The sequence below is a fragment of the Herpailurus yagouaroundi genome, unplaced genomic scaffold (genome assembly GCF_014898765.1).
Source record: "Herpailurus yagouaroundi ecotype Mexico unplaced genomic scaffold, PumYag 191, whole genome shotgun sequence".
NCBI lineage: Eukaryota > Metazoa > Chordata > Mammalia > Carnivora > Felidae > Herpailurus > Herpailurus yagouaroundi.
In genome coordinates, this window is record NW_024412422.1 from 6368042 (window position 1) to 6390589 (window position 22548).

The window sequence follows — 22548 nt, forward strand, 5'->3', positions numbered from 1 at the left end:
CTATCCAGATATTCAGCCAGCCATTCATTTAGCCAACCACCCACCTACCCATCTGTCCATCTACCCACTCATCTGACCATCCACCCACGTATCCAACCATTCATCCATCCACTCACTTACCAACCCCTCTATCCATCCATCTGTCCATCCACCCCCTCATCCATCCACTCCTCATCAATCCATCTACCTATTTTAACATGAGTTTATTTAGATGGTACATGTTTGGACATGTTTTAAATAGTTACTGACAATATACAGCAAGTGATACTAGTTTTCTATATAGAGTGTGCTTTTAACATAAGTGTGTTTAAACAAAAAGAGCTAACTTAAAATAGTAATAAAATAATTTTGTGGCTGGACAGGACACGACAAGACTGGGAAAGTGGGACGTGCATGCCTGGCATTTGGAAATCTACTGCATTGGAACTTTGCACACAAGGGCATATGATCTAGAGTCCCTCAAATCTGGACCCGCATTGCTGTGCAGCCTCCAACATGTATGATCTTGCACAAATGACGTCCTTTCTCCAAGCCTCGGTTTCATTGTCTGTAAGGTGGGGATGCTAACAACCCCCTGTCTTTGGGGTGGTTTTGAGGATGTAACGAACTAAAGCCTGTGAGTCACTTAACACATGCCTGGCACAATCTAAGCACTCTGTAAATGGAAGCAGAGCTCATTTTTATTCTTTCCACAGCTGATTTCTTTCAAGGCATTCCCTGGTTGCCCTGCCCAGGGGACCTTGCTGAAGTCAAGGTGACACGTGTTAAACCAGTGTTCCATTTGGCTTTGGTTTAGCAAGTGATGGTGGTAGGTCACTGTCCTTCCTGAAGCTGGAGAGCCTCCCTCTTCCTTCTCGGGCTTGTCCGGAGCCCGCCCCACTCTGATCCTCTGTGTAACAGGCTCTTCTCCTCTCTTCTCTCCCTGCAGACACACTGTCCGTGCCGCGCTGGTCCCCGCAGATCCCTCGTAGAGACCTCGGCAACTCCATTAAGCACAGGTAGGCTGGATTCCTGTGGGCACCGGTACCCACCTCCGGTAGATATCTGGCCCCCAGAGTGGGGGAAGGCCAGGCAGATATTTTGCTTCAGTTCCTATGTCATCATGCCTCTCTCTCCTCTGCCAAGCGAGACCTCAGTGTGCCCCCTGGGGACTGAGATGTCGGCTTCTTATTAACCTGGCCCTTATAAAACCAGCACATAATGGTTAAAAACCAGGGATTTGGAGTCAGATTGTCCTGTGTTCGCATCCTGGCTAATAAAGCTTTGCAACCAGAAGGAAGTTACTTAACCTCTCTGAGGCTCGGTTTTCTCATCAGATAATTCTGCCTACCCTTAGGGTGTCATAAGGATCAATGACATAATATATGTAAAGTGCTAAGCAAAGGGCTCATAATAACCACTCGGTAAACGGTATCATTGTCAAGAGAAATGTTGTACAGCCTAATTTTGGGTCTCCCCTCCCAGAAGACAAGATTGAATTCTGAACTCAGAGGTACTCTCTGGTGAGCTGTAGGTCAGCCCAGAGCTCCAGCTGTTGGGTCCGTGGAATAACCTCACCAGGGGTACACCTGTCCTGTCAGGAAGGACACTTGTATCTACTAGACATCCCTTCTAAGAAGTTCTTTGACTTTCCAGATTTAACTTTCTACGTTTTATGTCATTACCCTCACAGTCTCTTCACAAACTCATTGGGGTAAGTAGCACAAGTGTGATCATATCCATTTGACAGATAGGGAAACTGAGGCCCTGCACGATTGAGGGATGGGTCTACAAGCTAATTGACCTCGGCACTCTGTATTCTTTGGGCACTGCTGCTCAGAGTTTTCTTTCTATGTACCCAGAGGCGTCTGGGAACTAGCCGAGGGACCCATTCACTCATTCATGGATTCTTTGCACCAGTATTTGTAGAGAATTTACATGCCTTGGTTTCAGCACTGAGCAAGGCGTCGGGAGCCCTTGGGGAGCTCGCGGTGCAGTCGAGGACTAGATGCTTAACAGACCATGACAGTGTGTGGCATTGGGCTATAAGGGGGGGGGGGGGGCGGTACCAGGGGCAGACATATCGCCATGGGCGGGTGGGCCCGAGGTAGGAATGAGCACACTGTCTCCCGGAATGGCACCTTGTCAACAGGTTTTCAAAGAAATATGTTGACAGAATAGTTGTTAAGACCCAAATGAGAAAACAATGGAGGAAGCAGTGAGAAAGACGTGATAGACGCGTCCGTGGTCGGGCCGTGAGCCTCAGAGAGAAAGGCATCAAAAAGAAGGGCCTTTTTTTGTGTGTGCTTCCCAACACCCCGGGCTCAGTTCTACCCCTGGATCGGTCCCACCCCTGGCTCAGCTCCGCCCCTGGCTCAGCCCCGTCCCTGGATAGGCCACGCCCCCTGCGCAGCTCCGCACCTGGATTGACACCACTTCTGGTTCAGCTCTATCCTGGGTTGGCCACACCCCTGGCTCAGCTCCACCCCTGAATTGGCCTCACCCCTGACTCAGCTCCCCCTCTGGATTGGCTTCACTCCTGATCAGCTCCACCTCCGGATTGGCCACACCCCTGACGAAGCTTCATCCCTGGATTGACCGTGCCCCTCGCTCCATCTTGCCCTGGTGGCGCAGCCCCATCCCCCAGCTTTAGCAATTTAGATCTGGTGGTACTTCATATTCGAATGCTGATTCTCAGAGGAAGGATGATGGTCTTGGGCATCAGGAATGTCTTCTTAGTGGAGCCAGGACTGGGGATGCCCTGTTACTCTTTAGTGTGACCCCGGGCCCCATGCCAGGACGGGAGACCTAGACTCACCCCAGCCTTGGTGAAGAAATGAAATTGAAATCCCATTCCATCCACTGTCCTCAGAGTCACCTCAGGCAGAGCTCAGAGAGAGAGCTGGTCCCAGAGATGGGAGAGGACTGGAAAGGAAAGAGAACTCCCGGCTACAAAGCTCACGCCGCCTCCCCTCCATGCCCACACTGCTGGCCAGCGGGGTGGACCACAAGCCCAGTCACCATTCCTAAGAGCTGCCAAATCCCATAAAGTAGACCCTGCCAAACTCACTGGCCCCGTGGAAGGGGCAGAAAAAGGCTTAACCAACCCCCAGTCCAGAACTGGAGAGGGAGTCTTCTTAGCCACAAGAGTCTCGGTTCAGAATGTTGCTATTTGCCTCCATATGGAGGCTTTGAGCTGCGCCTCCTCTGGCTTGGAGAGTGACTGACCCAAATCAAGCAAGTCGGTGCAGCAGAGGGCTGCAACCTTGCCCTCAAAATTCTCAAGCACCAAGTTACATAATCACTTCTGATTTTCATTTTGACACTCGGAGGCAGTGGAGATTAGCTACAACTCCTGCTGAAAGTGGCAAAAATTGAAAACGAAAATTAACTCTGACCCGGCAACCTGCAATACTTTTCTCGGGCAGCCCGGCCAGTGCCTGGTATCTTTTGGGGGAAGAAAGCGCCCCAGCGGCCGCGGGAGCCCCTGGAAGTTAATCGTAGGCACCTCTGTTCCTGGCCGGCAGCTGTATATCAGGGGCGTCCAAACTGCCTTCTGTTGGCAACAAGTGGTGGTGGGGGGGGGGCGGGGGTGGGGGGAGAAGATGAGCCGACGGTCTGAAAAGAGTTTTCACTTTAGAGACTCTTCTGCTACTCACGTTTGAGGCCTCGGCTCTTCGGGGCAGGGGGGAGGCCCCCAGCAAAGCTCCCCAGATGGTTTGATTGGCAGAGAGGGGGCACCGGTCTGCCAGCCTCCCAGGAGGCTCCACCTCGCCTTGTGGTCCTCTGAGGGCAGTTCTAGCCCCCCACCCGTCACTCTGTCCCAGAACTGAAGTTGGCATACAGCAGACCACTGGGCAATACCTGTTGAACGAATGCAGGATTGTCATGAATGTCCAGGGGACAGTAGAGTCCCAGCCCAATCGAGTGAGCACTGACCACGTGCCAGGCGCTGTGAAGCCCCTTGACGCGCATAACCTGTTTCGTCCTCCCAGCACCTGTGAGGCCGGTCCTGCTTACCATCCCCACTTTACAGAGCGGGAGACTGAGGCTCCAGCGCCCAAACAACCTGATGAAGTCACGCTCCTCGGGAGAAGCCAGGCTGGACCCCGGGGCCTGTGCACTCACCCTTCACGTGGTTCATCCTGAGAGACAGCTGGGGGTCACCGTCACCTTGGCCCTGAACGTTTTCTGTCTCTTTTCCGCAGGTTTTCCACCAAGTACTGGATGTCTCAGACGTGCACAGTCTGTGGAAAAGGAATGCTTTTTGGCCTCAAGTGTAAAAATTGCAAGTAAGTGGCTGCACCAGGAAGTGTTTTCAGGGTGCCTGACGTCAGCTAGAGCCACGCTAGCCTTTGAACTAGCTTGCGGAAGCTTGGTTTCCTAGCTTTCGGGAGAATCGCTTGCCCTATGTTTCAGAACCGCGTCCTAAGTGAACCTCTGCCTTTGGGCAAGGGGTCAAGCAGCACAATTGTGAATGAAAACCAAAGCGGACGGATGGTGCCGGAGATGTTTACCGGGGTGTGTGGAGCCACGGCGGTACTCTGCATATTCACAGCATTTAACATGAGGGGTTGGCACCGTTTTTTTCTCTAGGTGACCGCATAGTCAGTATTTTAGACTTGGTGGGCCCAGGGGTCTCTGTTACAGCCACTCAGCCAGGCCTTGCAGCTCAAAAGCAACCGGAGACAATATGTAAACAAACGGGTGTGACCAATGTATTTGTTCCAGTAAAACCTTATTTCCATAACTGCGCGGCCGGCTGGCTTTGGCTCCTCAGCTGTAGTTAGTTTCCCAGTTCCTGAGTTAGAGTTTGTGAAGTCCTTTTCCTCTTTATTTTTTCTCTTCTGCGTTGTTGGGGCGGGGGGGGGGGGGGGCTGGGCGGTGTTCTGATGCTCCCCATTTTACAGATGTGAACGCTGAGTCTCGGCAAGGGGAAGTCACCTGCCTGCGGGCACACGGCCCCGACCCCCTAACTCCCCTTCCTTCTGTGGCATCATGTCGCTCTCGAGCTCTCACAACCCTCCCCTACTCCACACACGCATTCCCGGTCACAGCTGGCAAAAGGCAGGGAGGTGACAGAATAAAGCTGATGTCCAGTATGGGCTCTGGAGTCAGAGTAAGATAGGTTCAAATCCCGGCTCTGTGATGCTCTTGCTGTGTGACCTTGGGCAGTTCACCTCACCTTTCTGTTCCTGCCTGTGTGTGTGTGTGTGTGTGTGTGTGTGTGTGTGTGTGTGCGCGCGCGCGCTTTATCTGCACGAAAGGAATAATCGTCACACCTGGCCAATCCGGTGTAAGCATTCAGTAAATCACGAAAGGACACAGCACGGTGCCAGCCTCTGAGCTCTGTCCTCTGTCAGAGGTCACAAGTGCCTTTTTGCCTGGCCTCCCTCTCTCTCTCCCTAAGCCTGTGTGAAATACCTCCCTGGTCCAATCCCTAGAAAATTGTCAGTAATATTCAGTGCATCTTTCCGTCTGCTTTATAGGAGCCATTTAGTTTCAGAGAATGTAGGAGTCCCTCTGTCCTTGTCCAGCCCAGGCTGGGAACTCCCATTCGGGCTCCTTCAGGCCCCCCAACATCCTGTCCCTTGAGGGAGGGGGGAGCGGACAGCAGCAGCGGCATAAGGCGAGGTGGGGAGACTATTACCATCTGGAGGCACACGTCCCCACCTTGGTCTTCCTTAGACCCTGGTTCTCAGGTGAGCCCTCAGGATGGTGGCCTCTGGGCTTTCTGACTCCAAGGCCAGGCGGTGGGGTCCAACTTGAAGGCTGTCTGATGTGTCCCATACCCCAGCTGCTCGGGGCGGGGGTGGGGGGGGTGGGGGGGGCTGTCTTATCCATGCGTAGTCACACCGTGTTCTGAGGGGAAGCGGCAGCCCTCACATCCTCACACCTGCGGAGTGGAGGCTTTGAAGTCGGGTAATTAGGTGACAGGGACGCAGCCAGGAGTCCGTGAGGCTGAACACCTCCTGAGCCATTTAATTTTCAGCCCTAGAGGCGGAACTCTGAGGTGGCCTTTGCTCCTGTTCTCTGTTCCAGAAGTAATGAACAAAGACTCAGACCCTGCCAAGGGTTGGGGGAGGCCTCTGGGGAAGGGGTGGCGGCGGTGGGGGTGGGGGATACCTGGGGGAGAAGCACAGGCTTTGGAAGCAGCCAGACCTGAGTTTGAGCCCCAGCTCAACTGCTGCATTCTCTGTATGAGCTTGAGCGAGAGGCTTGTTGTCCTGTCGCGACTCAGTTTTCTGGTCTGCAAAGTGGGTTGACGCTGGTGCCCTCAATAGAGCTACTGGAAGGAGCCAGTGGAATGTTCTTGCCCTCGATCACGGTGTTTCGTCAGAGAACGTTCTTCCTCACTCCACCTTGCGCAGAGATGGCTAGATAAGAGGCAGCATCCCAGCCACGTTTGGATTTTACCGTCGATCTTACCACTTTGCTCAGCTCTCAGAAAAGCTGCTGGAGCAGTGGAAGCAGAGTCCGGAGTTGCTATGACGTTCCGACATGCTTCCGGTGTTTTTTTTGACACTTGTGTAACGACAACCATTTTGAACTTGTGTTAACTACAACAGAGCTTAGAGCTATCTCTAGTACGTAATTATGAGCTGGCTTTATTTTTACTGCTGTCACCAGCTGAAGTTTGGATTCACTCTTCCATGAACCAAATCCTGCAGTTTTTGCGTGGTTTTGAAGATGGGCAAAATTTGGGACGCACTGATGGGCTGACAGAAGGGTTGGACTGGGGACAGAAACGGGGAACGCACAGACGCCGTCGTCAAGGGGCTTAGGGAAAGACGCACCTACAGAGAAGTGGATTTCGGGGGGGACTGAAGTGCATGGATAAAGAGAGTGACAGATGGCATTGCACCGAGGGGGCACGGAGAATGGGGAGGCAGCTTTTTAGAAAAAAATGGGCAGAACTGCTTGTTCGTTTACTCAGCTGTTTATGAGCAGCTACTCCATAAATGTGCCAGGAGCTCTTCTAGGCAGCAGGGAGATCACAGCGAATAAAACGCACAAAACCCCTGCCCTCCTGGACCTTACGTGCTAGGGGAGGGGAGGGACAGTAAGCAACCCAGTAAAATAGATCATCTGTGCAGAGGGTGCCAGAAACTAAAGAGAAGAAGGAAGCAGTGAAGGAAGAGGGGAAGGGCCGGGCTTAGGGCTAAGATTTTAATTCAAGTGCTCAGGGAAGACTTTATACTTGAACCGGAACTTTGGAAAAGCAGTGAGGGTGGCAATGGACATTTCCTGTTCTCCGGAAGCATTCCAGAGCCATGGATTTGAATCTGCCCTGAAGGCAATGACTTTTTTAGTTTGCTTGTTCTTTTTGTTGTTGTTGTTGTTTGTTTTTTAAACCTAAAGCAATGTTGGTTCTGTTGTTGCTAGAAACTCCCTGGGTGAAAAGGATTGGATTGGACCCTGGTGACTCTACAGTGGTCCCTGGGCCAGCAGCAGCAGCACCTGGGGGCTGTTTAGAAATGCAGACTCTCAGACCGTGCCCAGACCTGCTGCACCAGACTCTGCAATTTAAGAGACTCTGCAATTTAATCACTGTCCTGGTGATTCTTGCACACATTAAGGTCTGAGAAGCACTCCTCTGGGTGGTCTCCAAATTCCCTGTTAGAGCTGATTTTCTTTGTCTAGATAACGGGTCTCAAACTCGGGTGTGCATCAGAATCCCCTAGAGGGTGTGTTAAAACACAGATTCCCGGGCCCGCCCCAGAGTCTCCGACGCAGCAGGTCTGGGGTGGAGCCCCAGGATTTGCATTTCGGTAAGTTCCCTGGTGCAGCTGATGCTGCTGGTCCTGGGACCACTGCTCTACAAAAAAGTGGTAGTTTGCCAACATCAAGCTTTCTTTTCCAGCCTGACATTTCAGCACATGAGGTTTGTGTTTGGGGCTTTTGTTGTTTTTTTGTGGTTTTGTTTTTTTTGTTTTTTGTTTTTACAGACTGGTCGATCTTTGCTCACTATTTTTCAGGCTTTTGTGCCGTGTTTCATCTCTTGGCCTCAGTCCTATAAACTTGATTCTTCTTCATCATCGTCTCTCCGGTAATATTTGTGTGATAAGCCAAACAGATAAGGCATGACTGGAACCCAGGCTGTAGGTCAGACACACACGCCTGCATTTGAATCCTGACTCTTCCACGAATAGCTGTGTGACCACTTCTGAGCCCCATTTCTTCTCCTGTCCAAAAAATATCTACCTCACTCGACTGTTTAAAAAAACAACAAAAATACAAACAAATAAACAAAACAAAAATTAAGTGAGCTAATACGTAAGGTAAAATGCTCAGTCTGTACCTGGCACATTATAAGAACTTCATAAACGAAAGCTAATACTGTTACTAACTTCACGGATTAATTTTGGGGTACCCCCCCCCACCCAGGAAGCCAGGATACTTGTGAACGTCTAACCCCCTTTCCTCCTGCCTCGGCTTAATGGCCACTTCCTCCGGAATCATCATCAGCTGTCTTGTTGGCGTTCTGAATAGAGAGATTAGCGAACTAATAGGAAATTATGCTCAGAAAGCAATTTGCAGTTATCTGAATTGAGGACTTTTCATCTAATAGGTTCATGAGCGCGGAATGGAGTTTCGTTCTAAGTGGTCGGATGTCAGCACCATCCACGTATTGTCTGCTGACTACAGATTCAGCTGCAGGAACGTGCTGATGGGTTTCCCAGCCTCGTTCATGCCTTGTCTGCATCTCCTCCTCGGGGTCCTTCCACAGGTTTCCGCAGAGCTGAGTTCTGGCTCCTTGGAAACCCGTCCACCCCTATCTGCGTTTCTCACGGGATAGTGCACAGCGGTGAATTCCGTGGCTTGTGCTCTAGGCAGGGAGAGTTTGAACCGAGGTATTTTTGTGCATATGTGTGGTTTTTGGTTTTTTGTTTTGTTTGCTTTTACTGCATGGGCTGAGTATGGAAGGGAGGGGGACGTCTTTCAAAACTGTCGGTGGAGAAGTAGCATTTGAATTATCTGTCTCTCCTGCGTGTTTTAGCCTCCCCTCTCCCCACTCCTTCTTTTGGGTTGGGTTCAGTTCAGTCAGCATCTCTGGTTCGGTGTGTGCTGTGAGGGGCGTTTCTGTGCTACCTCTTGGGGTTCGAAGGTGAAAGAGACACCGTCGCTGTCCTCCAGATGCTCACGGTCACTGCTAGTGGCTCAAAACTTAAAATCATCACATCTGAGTCCCTCCCAAGACTTCTTGGCCCAGACTTTGGCCATAGGGCGTAGAAACCTGCATATTTTTTTTATTTGTTTATTTATTGACAGAGAGAGAGGGAGAGAGCAGGGGAGGAGCAGAGAGAGAGGGAGAGAGAAAATCCCAAGCAGGCTCCACACTGTCACTGCAGAGCCCGATGTGGGGCTCAAACCTATGAACCACAAGGTTGTGACCTGAGTCGAAATCAAGAAGTCAGATTCTTGACTGACTGAGACACCCAGGTGCCCCGAAACCTGCATTTTTAATAAGCTTCCCAGAGGATTCAGATTTGCACTGGGGTGTGAGTGAGGAACATGGTTCTAGAAGGAGGGGTGAAGCAGGTAGGTAATTATTACTGTAGGGGGATGTGCCCAGGCTGCACCAGGCTGGGAAAGGGTGCATACATGATGCACATCAGGGGGGCTCTCCCGGAGGCCTTTGAAGTCTTGAGGGACGAGGGACACCTGGGTGGCTCAGTGGGTTGAGTGTCTGACTTTGGCTTAGGTCATGATCTCGCGGTTTGTGAGTTTGAGCCCCATGTCGGGCTCTGCTGACAGCTCAGAGCCGGAAGCCTGCTTTGGATTCTGTCTGTCTCTCTCTCTCTCTCTCTCTCTCTGTCTCTCTCTCTCTCTCTCAAAAATAAATAAACATTAAGAAAACAAAAAAAGAAGCCCTTGAAGTCTTGAGGAAGGAGTGGGAAGTAGCCAGGTGGAGCAGGGGGAAGGGTGTTCTGGGTGAGGTCACAGGCAAGGACACAGGCACGGGCAAAGTCTGGATCAGGACTTAGAAGGACTCGAGCATATTTTTCAGTTGTTTGTCCTGGGCGGGGCCTGGGGGCCGGGGAATACCGATTCTTCTGTGCAGACAGGGCACCAGGCCATGCCGCTGTGACTCGTGGGTGCTACTCCCTGTGGCTCCCAGCCTGGGTAGGGACCGCTCGCTCCCCGTCCAGCCCCGTTCCTTGAACCCTGGAGCTGTCATCTTGCTGGAGTGGGTCACTTGCCAAGGGCAAGGCCTTGGGGAGGACAGTGCTGGTATCAGGGTGGCCTTTGCTTCTTGCGGGAAAGTAGGAGCAGGCAGAAGCCAGGGGTTCAGATGCCCGGTCACCTGCTCTTATGGCCTGAGACGCGAGGGGTTTGGGAATCAGAATGTCTGGCAGGTGCTAAGTCTCCTTTTTCTCTAAGACCAGGGAGCAGTCGCTCCTCTGCTTTGAAGACAGAATGATGAAGTTAGCGGTCACGGAGCACAGTCTTCCCTCACCCACATGTGACTCGATGGTCTGCTTACCTTCCTGGCGACCTCATTTACCGGTTGCTGTGGGAGCTGCTGCAAACAGTTCATGCCTGAGACCTCCCCGGGGCGGTGGGGGGTGGGGGTTGCCCTTGGGTGATTGTGGCTGCCTCACCCCAAGGTGCCCAGGAAGAAGCCTCCCCCTGCTCCGGGTGGCTCAGAGCCAGGTGCAGGGTACAGAAGGCCAGCCTGCTTGCCTCAAGGCAGACACGCTCTGTGGTGCAGTTCGCAGCCCAGAGCCCCGGGGGGGATCAGGCTGAGACTAGAGTCACCTGAAGCCACATCTTTGCTTAGCTTCTCCCCCATTCCTTATCCAGCCTCCCCCGCAAAGGAAACAGCCTCTCTTGGAGAACTCTCTCCACTCACAAGAACACCCATCTCAGGATCTGCTTCGAAGGAACCCAACTTAGCATATTAAAACAACAGCAGGGGGCAGAGAGAGCTGTTTAGGTCCTGGCTCTGCCCCAACCTGGCTGTGTGATTCTGGGGAAGTTTCTAAACCTCTCTGAATTGGATGTCATAGGACCTGTGAGTGCACCAATCGCATTAATGACTTGAGGATTCCCTCAAATCAGAATCTTTCAATAAGTTGGTCAGCATGTATTAAGTTCCAGAAACAGATTTTCTATTAATGCAAAGAAGGAAGAGAACCCTACTCACTAAATCACCTGCGTGGGTTGAAGTGAGGGAAAGTTCTGGAAAATGTAGCACATTTCCTCCTTTTCCATAGTTCTTGTTCCCCATTTGTCTTTTAGGATATTCTGAACCATCCTTCTTGGGAGACATGTTCAAGCATTTATAATCGGGTTTCTCAACCTCAGAACCATTGAAATTGGGGGCCTGATAATTCCTTGTTTGGGCAACTGCCCTGTGCATTGCAGGATAATTAGCAGCGTCACTGGCCTCCACCCCCAAATGCCAGGAGCACCCCCAACACACACAGACACACACACACACACACACACACACGCACACAGACACATACTCCATCCCAAGTTGTGACAACCAAAAATGTTTCCAGACATTTCCAGATCTTCCCAGGGGGAGCAGAATTGCCCTTGGTGGAATTGCCTCTGGTTTATATAGTGAAACAGTCATTGCCAACCAATGGGACTGTGGTATACTTGTAATTCAGTTCTAGAGTGCCGCTTTAATATTTATTTACTTTTGAGAGAGAGAGTGCATGCATGGGAGAGGGGCAGAGAGAGAGGGAGACACAGAATCCGAAACATGCTCCGGGCTCTGAGCTGTCAGTACAGAGCCCGATGCAGGGCTCGAACCCACAAACCGCAAGATCATGACCTGAGCTGAAGTCGGACGCTCAACCGACTGAGCCACACAGGCGCCCCTGGAGTGCCAACTTTAGAGTGCCATTACAATATTCAATAATGTGATCAAACATCTCGGTTTGCCTGGGACTTTCCTGGGTTTAGCACTGGAAGTCCCATGTCCCAGGTGACCCATGTTGGTTGGGGCATGTCTGTGCAAATAGAAACATTTCCTGTGTTCTGATTTAGGTCACTGCCCACTTCTGTAGGGGTGAGACCCATAATCATTTCCCTGGGAAGGTAAAAAGTGAGTTTAGAAAACTGAGTTAACTAGCCCAAGACTTCCAATTTATTCCAGTGTTTGAATGCCCTTTAAACACGTTCCTTCTCCTTCTGCCTTCGGTAGCTTGGCTGGATGTGCTCGCACTGATTTCTTTCCATATAAGCTGGCACTTTACTAATTTTCATTAAAAAAACTTTTTTTTTAATGTTCTTATTTATTTTTGAGAGACAGACAGAGCATGAGCAGGGGAGGGGCGAAGAGGGAGGGGGAGACACAGAATCTGAGGCAGTCTCCAGGCTCTGAGCTGTCAGCACAGAGCCCGACATGGGGCTCAAACCTGTGAATCGTGAGATTATGACCTGAGCTGAAGCCGGATGCTCAACCGACTGAGCCACCCCAGCGCCTCTACTGATTTTCATTTCAATGAGCCGTGGCTCTGTTATTGGATCTTTCTATTTGGATTTTGTGTACTTATTGGTTCTTCTCTGGGGCTGTATGTTCTCCTAACCTGTGTTTTTGCATCAAAATACCGTGTTTTATCTGAAAATTTCCTGGTTTTGCACAGTGACGCCAGCCACAGGTGATGAGGTGGAAGTGTGGAGTAAGCCATGGTTGGTTTGAGCAACGGGGTGCACTCATTTTCCTGGCCCTGGAAAGACTGAGGAGTTGATGAGCACGATGCTGCAGCTGCCGTGAAGTTCCTGGAAGCTTCGGGAATTTATACCCCACACAGGATATTGGCAGGATATAATTATAAGCATGCATTTCAGAGATCACCAGCTTGAAGCCTGAACTTACTTTTCCATTAATAGAAACATTTCTGTTTTTGCAACAATCAGAATGGGAATTCACGGTCCCTTATGGGAGTTTTTGCCTAGTACGTGCAAAACTTTGGGTCCAATCACAGTTGTATGTGGAGGATGATTATTTTACTGGAGGGGCACCTGGGTGGCCCAGTAGGTAAGCATCCGACTCTCGATTTTGTCTCAGGTCATGATTTCACGGTTCATGAGATCAAGCCCTGCTTTGGGCTCCGTGCTGACAGTGCAGAGTCTGTTTGGGATTCTCTCTCTCCCTCTCTCTCTCTGCCCCCACCCCACTCTTTCAAAAAAAAAAAAAAAGTAAAGAAAACAACTTAAAAAATAATAATTCTGCTAGACGCTGAGGTGGGCATTGAGTGTGATGGATGGTGCCGATGGGATCATGTATTGAGGGCTTACTAAGTGCTGGACATTTTGCTGAACAGCTCGCATGCATAATCTCATGTAATCCTTGCAACAACCCTGGAAGGTAGGGTCTGTTCCTCCCCATTTTACAGATGAAGAAACGGAGGCCTTCAGGAGTAAATCCAAAGTCTCCCAGTAGGTAGATCTGCTCATCAAACCACCGGTCTCTCTGACTCAACATCCCAGACTCTTAGCCACTTTACGTGGGTAAAGGGCCAGCCACACAGTAGGCCAGCAACAAATGCTAGCCCCCTCTCTGCTTCTCCTTGACTTAAACAGGCAGAATGGAAGATGCAAATCTGATCTCAACCTGACCTCAGACCAGAGCTAGTAATCTTTTTCCTCCTCATTCCCCGAGCCTACTACCCTCTCCTCTATTTCTTGAATTGAAAGATGGCGAAGGTGGGGGGCCGTTCCCGGGGGGGCTCGGTCGGTTAAGCGTCCGACTTCATCTCAGGTCATGATCTCGCAGTTCACGGGTTCGAGCCCTGCGTCGGGCTCTGTGCTGACAGCTCAGAGCATGGAGCGTGTTTCGGATTCTGTGTCTCCCTCTCTCTCTGCCCCTCCCCCGCTCATGCTCTGTCTTCCCCTCTCTCTCTCTCTCAAAAATAAATAAAAACATTAAAATATATATTAAAAAAAGGAAGATAGCAAACGGGTCTTTGTGTTCTGATGAACACCTGCGGGTCTTAGGAACCAAGAAAACTCTGTGGTCACTCTCTCCTCTCTTGGGGAAGTTGCAGGATGGGGAGGGGGGGACATCTCCAACAGCTAATAAGTCCACAGCTTTCCTGCAGTATATCCTCTCATGGAGAGAAGTGCTGGGTTTTCCTGATCATTTTTCATTATTTTTTGGAGCCTGCGGTATGATTGATATGGTAACACTCCCCACCAACCTTGTTCATCTCTGTTGTTGGGTTTTTTGTTGTCGTTGTTGTTGTCGTTTTTTTTTTCTTACCCAGTCGCGGGCCAAAGAGCTCAGCCTCACTGAGTTGTCAGCGGGAAGGGGAAGAAGTGTTTTGATATCCTCCACTGAGAGCATATGGGGCATTTCTCGGAGCATTGGCTTAAATGAGAGACCACAGGGGAACCAAGATGAGACAGAACTGCTCAGTTGGGGGAGTCAGTGAAACAAGCCCCCCTATAAAGGGGGCAATGATTTGGTTTTGTGATTTTGCAAGACGCCTTGAGGAGCACTTAGTGCGGTGACCCGGGAGAAGGAGACCAGAAAGCAGGAAGTCAGGAATATCGTGCGTGAGGGAGCTTTGCGCCCTTTAATTGTACATATTCGGCCCGTAGAAGTGGGCGGGGCGGGGAGGGGGGGAGGGGGTCTTTGCAAAATGCATATCCAGCCTTTGCCTCCCCGCTTAAAATCCTTCCTTGGTTCTCCCTTGCTGTCAGGGTAAATCCAGGCTCCCAGTGATACGCTGTGCCGTCCCTTACTGAGCTGTCCTTTCGCCCCTCTCACTGCCTCCCTCCTTGAACCCAGGACTCCAGCATCACTGAAGTCTCAACCCCTGCAGTAGGCCACCTGCCCACCAATCAACACGTGCTCGCACCGCCTTGTGTTGCTTCTGCCTGGATCTCCCTTGCACACTTCGGCCAGCTCCCATTTATCTTTCAGGCTCAGCTCGGTCACCTCTTCCTGCAGGACGCCCTCCTGGACCCCCCTCAGGTCCAAAGTGCCACGCCCGGTCCTTCACCGTCATCCCACGTAATGTAACTACGTTGTCTTCGCCCGTGTACCTGCCTCTCTCTCTGACCGGACTTCAAACTAGTTGAGGGTAGGGCTCTGCCCGTGTCCTTCACTCTCTGTGCCCCCAGGGCCGGCACGGCACTTGGCACGTAGAAAGCGCTCAGGAAATGTTTGTTGGTGGAGTAGATCTCAAAAGGAGCTTCTGGAGGGAAAGTGGCTCTTGCCAACCCAAGCCCCCGAGAACCTAGTTCCGATCCACAGGGGATCCTTTCTAGAAAAGGGGCAACTCTGAGGCAGTGGGATGGATGGAAAGATGTTCGTGATCGGAATAGTAAGAGATGGGTTTACATACCTGGATGGCGAACGGTGTGCTGGATCTTGGCAAGAGAGATGATTAAAGAGAGAATTCTTGCCCTGTTTTATTACACACACCCTGGGGCCTCACCCCGCACCTGGCACAGAGGAGGAAGGCAATCACATCTTTATGTGCATGAATGAATGAATGACCCTGACTCTGCTCTTTACTGTCTGTATGAGTGGCCTGCTTCCTGAGCCTCAGTCTTCCTGACTTTGAAATGGGCACGGTGGTTTTCACCCTTCATGGCTGTGTTGTTCAGAATAAACAGGTTACATATGAGGTAGGTGTTTCTTTAACGTTCCCTCATTCAGATGCTGGAAGCCAGGTTTTCAAAACATCGTTTGTTCTCTGTAAGGAAGGGCTGTGCCCTGCTCATATGGATTGCAAAGCAAGCTGGGGTGGACGAGACAAAGTCAGGGTCAGGGAGTTGGGCTGCAGACTTTGTAAATTGGTTACAACTGCCCAGTGAACCATTTGAAATGGACATGACTGTGTTCACCAGCAGGAATTTTGCCCGCCCCCCTTCGGGGAAGGCTAGCCTTCTGATCCCAGCGCCACACGGGTCTCTGGGCTCTCGTCTGCCCCACAGGAAGGCTGGGGGCCATGACAGATCCATTAAGGAAACAGCAAAGCTGCTCATTTGTCCCCCACCGTTCCCGGGCAAGGTCCATGCAAGTCCATGCGCTTCTGGCCCAACCCCTGTCCTGACCTCACTGTGGGGAAGAGGGGACCTCAAGAGAAGAATGCGGAGACGGACACACCTGCATTTCACAAACTGTGAGAGATTCCTTTTATAAGAAATAGGAGTCATTTTTCAAGAAGCCCTTTGATAGAGACCATTCACGCCCGCACACCACAGCGGTCAGTGGCATTCAATGGCTTTCCCTTCTGCCCGCCCTTCCTTGTCTTTCCTTTTCTCTCCTTCTGTGTCTGTAGTGTTTATGCAGCATGTATTATGCACCAGCCCCCAGGCCAGGCACTGAAAGGGGGGAAGGAAGGGGAGGCTACAGGGATGAGGAAGACCCAGATCTTGGCCTCAAGATAAATTCACACATTTAACTGTCAGACGGAGAGGATGTCTCATTTAGCCAGCAGCTCCTTTGGGGAACAAGATATCCCACGAAAGCAACTTTTCTCCTTTCTCTGTAACTGAAGCTTATCCTATTAGCTTTGAAAGTTAAAAAAAAAAAAAAAAATTAACCTTCTTCAATGAAAAGTCTTAAATAAATCCTTTCCAAGTTTCCAGGCTGCGTGAGGTTCGCGTGGCATTCCCTGTGTCCACTCAAGTTGTTTCAGGCTGTCTAAGGAAACCTTGACCTGTGTGCTGCCTTGGTGGACCCCACTCGGGCATTTTTTGGTGAGATCCTCACTACGGTTTTGCAGACGAGGAACCTGGATCTCAGCAAGGCGGACGGATGTCCCCTTGGTGTGGGGAGGGCAGAACTGTGGTTCAGGCTCATGTTGGCTTGACTCGGAAACCCAAGCTTCTAACTGCTTCGGGAACCCCATATGACCTTTCCCTGGTGCCTGGCGTTGTTCAGAGCCACGATGCTAACTCATGGTGCTCCTCTGGGCCAAGTTTGATAGGGAGCTTTGTCCTGTCAGCTGTGTGGCCCCCCCAGCCCTCCCTTTTCTCTATGTGGAACGAAGCACCTGGAGAAACAAATTCATTAAGGACCGTGGGCCGCAGACCCACAAGGGACAGGGAGTAGAGGCTCGGCTTTGGTGTGAGAGCTTTGGAATGGCCGCATTGGGTTTTGAGCCTCCTTTCATGATCATGGTGTCCTGTTTGGGCTCGCCTCTTTCTCAAGGCCTCAAAACAAGGATTCGAGGGCAAGTGTATTGAAGAGGTGATCCAGACCATGCCAGCGGGGGAGCGGGGGAGTGAGACCAGGAAGGGAAGGAAGGAAGCCAGCACTGGGTGCTTCGCTGGGCAGGTAACGGCTCTGGGTAGCTGGCGTCCAGTCTCACCTCTGACACCTCTGAGCCGTCCCACCCAAGGGGGAGGAGACTGGGATCGTCACCAGCCAGGTCCCACCCGTGGGTGTTTCAAAGCTCCAGGCATTGCAGTCAGCCCACAGTTCAGCAAGAGAAAGTCCTCCACTGGAGAAAGTCCTCCACTGGAGAAAGTCCTCCACTGTCTCAGGGGCTTGAGACACAAACTAGCAATAATAAGAATGACTGTAACAAAAAACAGCAGCACCTGCTACTTCAAGGAATCGTCCTGGGCACCCGCATGTGTCATATCGTTCGTTTTCTCTGCGGCTACGCAACTGCGGATACCACGTTTCTTTGCAGCTACAGATACTATGATTGTCTCCATTTTACAGATGACGAGACTGTGGCTCAGAGCGGGTCGGCGACCTACTCAAGTTGTCACAGCCAGGAAGTGATAATGCCGGACCTTGAACCCAGATCCCTGCTTCATATTTTCCTGACCCCATTTCGCCTGGTCGGGGGGGGGGAGGGTGCTGTATTCTGGAAGATCTAGGCTTCTGGACAGCCCTTGTTTGGGAAGTAGAATGTGTCTTCCTCATTCAGTGGTTCTGGCATTCACTCACTGAACACCCACGTTCCCGGCAAAGACCGAATCAGAGCCTTGGAGGTTGAGCCTTGGGGGTCTGATTTGGAAGCAGGCGGTCGGCCTTAGTTTTCCCTTCTATGGGCAGTGAAAGGAAAAGTCTCATCTGGGTGGAATCCTGTGCAATTCCTTCTCTGGCTCCTTCTTCCCCTGCCCTTGAGGGTCTGTATCATTTCAGCGCTAGGCTAGTCGGCCCACTCAGTTGGTAGATGCCAGTGCTCCACCTACCTCGGTGCAAAGGGTTAAGTGTCTCAGCGTGAAAGTTCTCTGGGCTTTTCTGCAAGAGCAGTGGCCCTGCCCCCCTTGCTAGGGCCGCCCTTTGGAGCGCTGGCCAGAGGGACAAGCGTTCCATCTCCCACCTTTTGGCCAGAGATGAAGGAAGGCTTTTCTCTAACTGCAAAAGACAAGCAAAGAGGGATACCGGAGGGGATCATGCCTGGGGGAGGCAGGGCACGGGCTGAGGTCACAGGAGGCTCTGCCGGCCCGTCCTGGTTCGGGCGCGGTCCAGCGGTGGCATGGGACTGTCTGCTCCTGCTTCAGAGTGCTGCCCACGACAGCGACCCGGCTTCTCCACACCTGCACGTCACCATTCCAGCTGCGCTCGTTAGAGAAGACTCGTAGGCGGGAGAGGCAGAAAGGAAAAATTTCTTTCTGGAAGCTTCCAGGGCAGAATCAAGCGATTTCAAACAGCAGTGAGTGCAGAAACTTCTCGGTTCCACTCTCATTTGGCATCAGCGGATTCCCCAGCTCGGGGCTTCCCAAGCATCAGTCTGACCTATCCCGGCTGTGACGGCCTCCAGTGGCTTCCCGGGGCCTGCAGAATCAAATACAGACGCCTCGCCAGGGTTGCGGGGGGCCCTGTCCGTGTCTTCCTCCCCTTGCTCGTGTCTTTATCGCTTTGTGGTTCTCTTCGGCCTCATCGGCCTTTAACCTCTGACCCCTGAACCCACCAGCTTGTTCCTGCCCCCCACTTCTGCACCGGCCGGAAGCCCTTCCTTCTCACTTCTATACCCTCCATCCGGTTTCCCTGAATGATTTTTTTCTTCCATCTCAACACACCTGCAATGATCTGATATTTGTTTATGTGGTTTTTATCCCTCCCCGTAAGCATAGGGGCTTCATCTGCCCTGTTCCCGGCATGTCCCCAGGACCTGGGGCCCAGTAGGCCCCGTTAAGTGTTTGCAGAATGAATGAAGGGCTAGTTGCACATTCCCTGGAGCTTCGAACTAGGGTTTGGATGCAATACCAATGACCTCCAGGGGAACTGGGACTTGAGAGTCCAGGGAGCTTTAGAAAAGAAAAAGACATGGGGTGCCTGGGTGGCTCAGTCGGTTAAGCGTCCGACTTCGGCTCAGGTCATGATCTCGCGGTTTGTGAGTTCGAGCCCCGCGTCGGGCTCTGGGCTGATGGCTCAGAGCCTGGGACCTGTTTCCGATTCTGTGTCTCCCTCTCTCTGCCCCTCCCCTGCTCATGCTCTGTCCCTCTTCCTCAAAAATAAACATTCAAAAAATTTAAAAAAAGGAAAGAAAAGAAAAAGACAAATTTGCAGTAAGGTGGGATTTTTATTATGCTTGTGAGGTCAGGCAACTGTAGGGGAAGAGCAAAGTGACATCTTAGGCTTGTCTCAAAGGAGGACATTTTGATTGTGCTGGTTAGAGATCCTAGGAACCTTCCCACTTATTCACCCCACCCCCAAGATGTAAAGGAAGAAGAATGAAGGTTTTACAGGCATCTGCGTGAGGTTAGAGCTGGGCTCGGGACTTCTGTCTGTTACTGGCTATTTGACCTTCAGCAAGTTATCCAAGTTTGCCAAGCCTCAGTTTTTCACTCTGTAAAATGGGGATAACAATAGTTCCTACTTTTTATTCTTTTTTTTTTTTTTTTTTTTTTTTTTTTTTTTTTTTTTTTTTTTTTTTGAGGTGGGGAAGGGCAGAGAGAGAAAGGGAGAGAGAGAATCCCAACCAGGCTCCGTGCATGGAACCCAATGCAGGGCTCTCTCCCAGGACTGTGAGATCAGGACCTGAGCCAAAATCAAGAGTCAGATGCTTAACTGACTGAGCCACCCTGGTCCCCCTAGTTCCTACTTTTTAGGATTGATACGAGGATTAAATAAATTGCGTAAAGCCCGGGGGCATTTCGTGGCTCATCACAAGCACTTGTTCTCAGAGCTTGTACCTCTTTTTTTCTTTTTTAGTATTTTTTTTTGGGGAGAGCGCAGGTTGGGGAGGGGCAGAGGGGGTGGGGACAGAGGAGCTGAAGCAGGCTCTGTACTGACAGTCTGACAGCAGTGAGCCCAACGTGGGGCTCGAACCAGTGAACCGCGAGATCATGACCTGAGCTAAAGTCAGACACTCAACTGACCGAGCCATCCAGGTGCCCCCCAGTAGCACCTCTTAATGCTTTTCAATCATCTTAGACTTTTAGGGGCCAAGAGCTGCCACTTTTTTTGACAGTTCTCAATTGTCTAAGCTAATTTGTCCCGAATTGATTCAGTCATTCGCTCACGACCCTGTCGTGATTTTGTCATATGTATGTAGCAGCTTTCCTTTTATTTATTTACTATTTATGGCCTTTTAAATTTCAATACATTTATTTAAGGATGGAAATGTGTCTTATTACCATGGGTGGAAAATCAGCATCACTTCCATTAATATAAGGCAACCAGGAAAAAAAAAATGGAAAAATGGAAAAATAAATTTATTTATTTTTTTAATGTTTATTTATTTTTGAGAGAGAAAGAGAGAGAGAGACAGAGCACAAGCAGGGGAGGGGCAGAGAGAGAGACATACACAGAATCCGAAGCAGGCTCCAGGCTCTGAGCTGTCAGCACAGAGCCTGACGCGGGGCTCGAACTCACAGACCACGAGATCATGACCTCTGAGCCGAAGTTGGACACTTAACTGACTGAGCCACGCAGGCGCCTCGGAAAAATAAATGTATTACGTTTCCTGTGGATACTGTCGCCTGTCCAAATCTGGGACTGGGCTTAGCATGTGGTAGAGAGATACAAAGATGTGTTAGCACCAGAGAGTTCCCCGATGCAGTCAGAGAGGAGATTTGGAGACGGACTAATGTTCTTACGATGTGATCCGGCATTGTTCCATGCTGCCTGCATTTCCCGTCCCCCCACCCCCCACCCCCTGCTCCGCTTCATCCCTGCACTCCTGGAGGCCTCAGGGCTACCCTTTCCATATGAGAGAGGAATTCAGTGCCCTATTAGGGCCCAAAAGACTGAAGACAAAAAAATAATTGGGCAAATGTGCATAGACGTTCCAAAACAATCAACTAGACCAGTGGTTCTCACACATGAGCACATATCACGCTCAGGTGGAGGGCTTGTTCCAAACATGTTAACTGCATTTCGGCTCTGGAGTCTCAGATCCATCAATCCGGGGTCGGGGGGGGGGGGTCCCAGAAATTGGCATTTCTGAAAAGTTCCCGGATGGTGCCGATGTGACTGGTCTCAGGACTCCACTTTGAGAACCACTGAGCTAGACTAATTGGAGGAGTCAAAGTTGAGTCTATGACTGGGTGTTGAGACCATTCTGTTAAAGAGAACTGTCAAATCCCTAGAGAGGAAGAAGGTCGAGGGCAAATCTAAAGCTCCTGTGCCTCTCTGTGTATTTTAATATTAAACCTCTGAGCAGGCTAAGGGTGTCTTCTGGCAAAGATGTTGGCTGTTGGAAGTTAGGCTGGCGTGCACAGAAATGATAAAGGAACCCAAAAGGATGCAGGTGGGGTACCCACAGCATCTGCCACAGCGTATATCTTTCCTACTGACATAAAACTCTAAACGGAAAAGACAAAGCCAGGTCAAAATTACTTGGGGTTTCTATTATCTATTATCCTTTTGAAGTCTGGTAACTCTTTGGGGCAGAGGAAGGTGACATTGTCTCAAAGTAGGACATTTTGACTCTAAACTCTTCGTACGTCTAAAACCGAATAGCTGTTACTGATCTCATCCTAAGGGGAAGCCATGGTTAGCTGTGCCCTGTTGCTTGAGGCTTTAAGAAAAACGAGAAACCACCTTTGGCACCACTGACCTGAGGTTTCTGCCAGGAAAGCTCAGTTAATCTGTTTTTCCATCTGTAAAATGGGAATGATAATAATATCCATTGTGTAAGGTTGTTATAAAGGTCCAATGACATAGTGTATGTAATATGTTTAGTGCCATGGTTGCCAGATGAATTTACAAGAAAACAGTGGAAGATTATTAGGATTGGATGATGACGATGACAGTAAAGATTAAAAATACAGACCAAAAGTGGAAATATCTTTCAAAGCATAAAGTCCAAGTGGACATGGTTGGTGAAAGAGTTGCTACCCACTCTGAACCACCCAGGACTGACCTGTGAGGGGAATGGCAACAGACTCTCTTCAGAGTTGATTTCCTAGGTGCCAAGGAGATACTTTAGCTGCCCTATCTCATCTCAGATTTTTGTATCCACAGCTTCTAGAGATTTCTAAACCACCAAGGCAGCACATCCATCTATTCATCCATCTACCTACCCACCTACCCATTCATCCATCCATTCATCTATCCATCCATCCATCCAACCACCATGTGTCCATCCACTCATCCATCTATCCATCCTTCCATCCGTCCATCCACCCACCGATCCATCCACCCACTCAGCCACGATTCCATCTACCCACCATTCCATC

The 22548-nt window shown here is 50.6% G+C and overlaps 1 protein-coding gene across 3 annotated transcripts in view; it reads left to right on the forward strand.

The window, feature by feature from the left end:
- KSR2 (kinase suppressor of ras 2) overlaps positions 1–22548 on the forward strand; it is a 436616-nt gene that overhangs the window by 319294 nt on the left and 94774 nt on the right. For all 3 annotated transcript variants that reach the window (XM_040443767.1, XM_040443769.1, XM_040443768.1), the window contains exons 6-7: positions 929–998; positions 4188–4271. In XM_040443767.1, coding sequence (XP_040299701.1) covers positions 929–998; positions 4188–4271 — 154 coding nt within the window. The remainder of the gene's footprint in view (positions 1–928; positions 999–4187; positions 4272–22548) is intronic.